This window comes from Triticum dicoccoides, chromosome 3B, assembly GCF_002162155.2.
Source record: "Triticum dicoccoides isolate Atlit2015 ecotype Zavitan chromosome 3B, WEW_v2.0, whole genome shotgun sequence".
Lineage (NCBI taxonomy): Eukaryota > Viridiplantae > Streptophyta > Magnoliopsida > Poales > Poaceae > Triticum > Triticum dicoccoides.
In genome coordinates this window covers 725,981,624-725,986,605 of record NC_041385.1, presented here as the reverse complement: position 1 = coordinate 725,986,605, position 4,982 = coordinate 725,981,624, and the positions used below count along the sequence as shown (strand labels likewise).

General features: G+C 43.8%; 1 protein-coding gene across 1 annotated transcript in view; it reads right to left on the bottom strand.

Annotated features, from left to right (window-relative positions):
• Positions 1–2,866: 2,866 nt before the first annotated feature.
• LOC119281963 (protein SMAX1-LIKE 3-like) overlaps positions 2,867–4,982 on the bottom strand; it is a 4,706-nt gene continuing 2,590 nt past the window's right edge. Inside the window, exons 2-3 of the mRNA XM_037562349.1 lie at positions 3,857–4,019; positions 2,867–3,710 (exon numbers count right to left, since the gene is read on the bottom strand). Coding sequence (XP_037418246.1) covers positions 2,910–3,710; positions 3,857–4,019 — 964 coding nt within the window. The 3' untranslated portion in view covers positions 2,867–2,909. The remainder of the gene's footprint in view (positions 3,711–3,856; positions 4,020–4,982) is intronic.

Below are 4,982 nucleotides of genomic sequence, written 5' to 3'. Positions count from 1 at the left end.
CTCGGTCATATCGTCGTAGTACTTAGGCGAAGACCTGCGCCGGTAACTTCATCATCACTGTCACCACGCCGTCGTGCTGACGGAACTCTCCCTCGGCCTTAGCTAGATCTAGAGTTCGAGGGACGTCATCGAGCTGAACGTGTGCAGATCACGGAGGTGTCATGTGTTCGGTACTTGATAGGTTGGATCACGAAGACGTTCGACTACATCAACCGCGTTACTTAACGCTTCCGCTTTCGGTCTACGGGGGTACGTGGACACACTCTCCCCTCTTGTTGCTATGCATCACCTAGATAGATCTTGCGTGATTGTAGGATTTTTTTTGAAATTACTGTGTTTCCCAACAAAAACTGCCTAGCCAGAATTTTCCAGACTTAGCTTTTTTCTTTTTGAAACTGGAACTATTTTTCTACTGCGGGTGGCACGGAAGTTGGGGAGTCCTACTCTGTCACGACATGTAGTATGGCATGATCTGGAAATCTAAAACAGAGTAACAAATACTAGACTCAGACTAGGACTGGTGCGGAGATGAATCTGGTGGAATTCGGACTGCTGGCAGATATATGTAGGGCGGTGGAACACTGACTGGTGGAGAATCTGTGATGGAGGTGGACTCGGATTGGCGTGATGGTGACCTGATGGATGTATGTGACTCGGATTGATGGCGGGTATGCGGTGGGTGTATATGGACTCGGATTGGCAGCGGATATTGGGTGATGGTATATGGCGGCGGCGATGACGATGGTGTAGCGGCGACGTGAAAATCTGTGACCAGAACTCGAAATTCTATGGTAACTAGACGCTAAGACCAGCAACTCGACATGATGATGCAACCGCAAATTCAACAAAGCAAAACTCTAAAAAAATTATGTAAAGGCTCAGATTGGTTCGGATATGATGAACTAACCCTAATTTTTTTGGCTTTTTCGTGGACTGTAGGTATGAAGAAAAGACTCAATCTAAACTATGAAAAACTGGAATATCTCACTAAGCAACCTGGAAATCTGATACCACTTCATAGAGGCAAAGGTGTCCCGTCTTTCGATGAGATGGTGGTTATCATTTTTGGTGTAGACTTTCACGATCTGACTACGAATGTGTGAATACGTTGCGCCTTAGCAATCGCTAAACCAACTCCGAGAGGTTATTGACCACGCCGGAGCACGATCAACCTGACCACGAGGGTCTATTTCCTGCATGCAAACAAAGAACAAGCAAGAAACAGAGACTGCAATCTGGATATTACGAATATAAGATGAAATCTTTATTGATGAAAGTGGGGTTCTGTGACATCTTGGTCTGGTCGTTGAACACAAATGAAGGACGCGAAGTTGCAGCTATGGCGAACTTTGATCTACACAAAACCCAAAGTCTAAACGACGTCCTAGGGATGTATATATGGAGGAAGAGGGGGAAATTTCGTGACCCTTGGAGGAGGGGTCCGAAACCAACCCTAACTCTTGTTTCCCCACAAATACGGATTCTAAAAACAGGCTATACTCAAGTATTTTGAAATTACATGGGCCTGGCCCAAAAATAAGGTAGCGCGGCACCTAAAATAAGCTATGGACGGAATTTATGAAGAGGCATCTTGTATATTTTGTCCAGGTCCTTGTATGTCATCACGGAGGCTTCTAAGTGCTGAAATATGCACTAGAAACGCCATTCCGGTTCCCTTCACGCGCGCCTTCATCTCCATGTTGGATCCTGCTCCAGTGTACATCCCTCTTGTCCATGCTAGGCCCTTCATTAGTAATTAACACAAATATATCCAATTTAGGCAGCATCATATTCTCATGAACATTAGAATTGTTACCAAGAAACGAAAGTACCTGGTAATTCAATTGGCGCGCGTGAGCTCTAGTAGTTGGTCCAGTATGTATAGCAACAGGGTTGTGGGTGTAACAATGGTATTGATTTCCTCATCAGATGCCCCATAATCAGTGACCATACTCCAGGTGAACTTGTGTGATGCATGTAGAATTAGATCGCATAAAATGCTCCCAAGTAACACCTCATCCAAAACCACTTCCGTTAGGCCATTGACAAAGTAGTCCAACTTCTATTATGTGAGGTTTCCCCACCCTCCTCCTCCTCCTCAGTATCAAGCGTAGAAATTAAAGTTGGTCACTTTGGACAAACCTCCAATCGGTCATCCTTCATATGTTTTAATGCATTAAAAGAAAACTCAACTTCCTTCCCATTATTTCCCATAGAGACACGAAGCTTACTAAAGTTTGAAGATATGCAAGATTTTGAAATGGAATTATGTAGTTAGACTACTTTGCCCGCGGAGGCGTCCAAATTATGCTTCGACTATCGCCACATGGCCAAAGCCATGGCCCTCGTCCGTGAGCGTGCAATCGCCGCCACGTCCAATGCATGAAGACCACTATATATGCATGTTGAAGGCTAGCTCCACTATGAACATGCTCCTACGACAGACCTAGGTGATCTGAGCATAGGGGCACCATCCAACTAGACATAAGAACATTATTATATTTATGATAGTTCTACTATTTTTATGAGTTTTATTGTACGGTGTTGTCAGGTTTTTGTTTCATAGTGTGTGTTTTCGATTGCGAGCGGGTTTCATGGCAGTGCGTTGGACTCGCTCTCTCCCATTCCTCGCTTCCTGTCTACAAATTCTGGTTGTATTTACATTATGCTATTAATGGAAATGGATAACTCATGCTCAGTTTTAATGAGAAACTTATGTATTCACAGAGCCAAAAAGAGTTTTCTGATAGACAAACTCATATTAGATTTTAAACTATGATCCTTGGCCTGGTAGAACATCTAAATCAACTTACGTATGACAAAGCCAAAAAACAATTTTATGATAGCGAAACTCATATTAGCCATTAAACTATGATATGAAATAACTAGAAAGATATGAAATTTTCCAGCTAATTGAAAAGGAAAACACCATCCACGACATTCATGATCCCGTCAAAACTGCCTTCCTCCTCGTCCTCATCAACTGCACAAACGTTCAAGTCCCAGCTAAGATGACGACGAGATCTCATTTCCATCTCCGCGGCGTCACCATCCTCGCAGTTCTGCCTGGTAAACCGTCGCTTCACCCGTGGGGAGGAAGCGGAAACCATAGACCTCGAGTCCAACACATTAGAGCTCAACACTATGATGGCATCCTCCAAATCGACCACGTCGCCGTTGCATCCTCCCATTAGTGTTCCTCCCGCAACCGCGTTCTTGATGCGTGTTTCCAAATCGCGACCCAGTTGGTCGACACCATCGATCAATATAACGCGGTGAGGGTTCTCTGCGATCGCTTTGAACAGCCTCGCTCCAACGTCCCCACCGTTGCCATCGCCATTGTTTTCCGGTGATCTATGCCTCTTGAGGGCGAGTTTGCCGGTTTGTGCGGCAATGTCGGGGTAACCCTGCAGGGCAGTGAAGTCGGTGTAGGATCCAAAGACGAGCCTCGCAAGCTCCCGAGCAACCGCTGTCTTGACGACACCGTCCCTTCCATGGAAGAGCAACCAGGTCGTTGTTGACGACGACAATGAATTGAACGGCTTGTCCCCCACCCTCCTCCTTGTCACGCCGGATCGGCACCGGAGCACCGTGCTTGCTATGCCGGGAACGATGTTCCCATGCCACGGAACGCGCAGTTCAAGCGCGTCGCACAGGATCTTGAGATTGTCTGCGGTGAGCTCCGTGAACTTCGGACGGCGGGAAGCACCCTGCATGTGTCACGGCTCACGGCCGGGGTATTCGGATCATTATTCATGAACGAGATGGTGTAGACACATCACATGTACTCTCTCCGTTCCAAAATAAGCGTCGCTGATTTGGTATGGGACTAACTATCTGGATATGTTATACGTACGTTTGCTTGAAGATTGGTGTTGCAGTATGTTGATCTGATGCAAGTTGTATCCTTGTAGTAGCGGAGCCACGGAGGAAGGCTCACCGTCGTGGGGATTACCTCGGTGCAGCCAAAGAAGGCCGGCCACCTTGCTCCTGATTTTACATTGCTAGCTTGACACTCACTGCAAGAGGACACAGAGAAAGTTAGCGTGCATGTCAAGATATTTACTTCAAACAAAATCTGTTGGGAATATTAAACCGGATTAATGAAGCTGCATGCATATGCACCAAGTTGTCCAAACTAGATAATACCAGCGGGAATTTACAGCAATAAAATTGGAATATATAAGAATTATACCACACCACATTCTCCCCGTATGAACGATAGCACACTCAATAGTATAGTGGCGGGTGGATGCACGGTATAGTGCCTTATGAACTTCTGCTTCAATTATTTGTTCGTGAATACTTTTTGATGATGTAGAGCGCTTGTGTGTGGTTGACCAGAAGAGCTTGTATGTGGTGAAAAGTGTAAAGTGGAAGGGTTGCATGCACTTGATGATGGGAAGTCTTGCTTCTGGTTGATGATGTGAAGGGCTTGCATGTGATGGAAAGTGAAAAATGAAAGGGTTACATGTGTTTGATGATGTGAAAGCATGTATGTGCTTTAAAATGGAATCGTCTACTTGGATATATATATATATATATAGGATCAGTAGGCAACTATTTGTGTGCACCTAGATATCTTTCTCAGAAACTAGGCGGACGTACTAATATCAGCTAATCCTATTCTACGCCCATATCAACATATTGTCGCCCAAACAAGTTTCTTTCTTTGTTTTTCTGTTTTGCCTCCTATACCTTGTTTTTATTTTATCTTTTGTTTCATGTATTTACTTTTCTTTTTTTCTGTTATGTTTTATGTTTTTAATCTGCATTTTTGGTCAATATTTGAATATGTTTTCAAAGTAAATGTATATATATCTGAAGGTGCATGCTAATTTAAAAAATGAACTTTTTATACAAAATACATGAATACTTTGTATGAAAATAGATGAATATACATTTCTTGTATTCATGACTAGTTTTGAAACATGAGATGAACATTTCATCTCATATATATGGATATTTATATTGAGGTACAT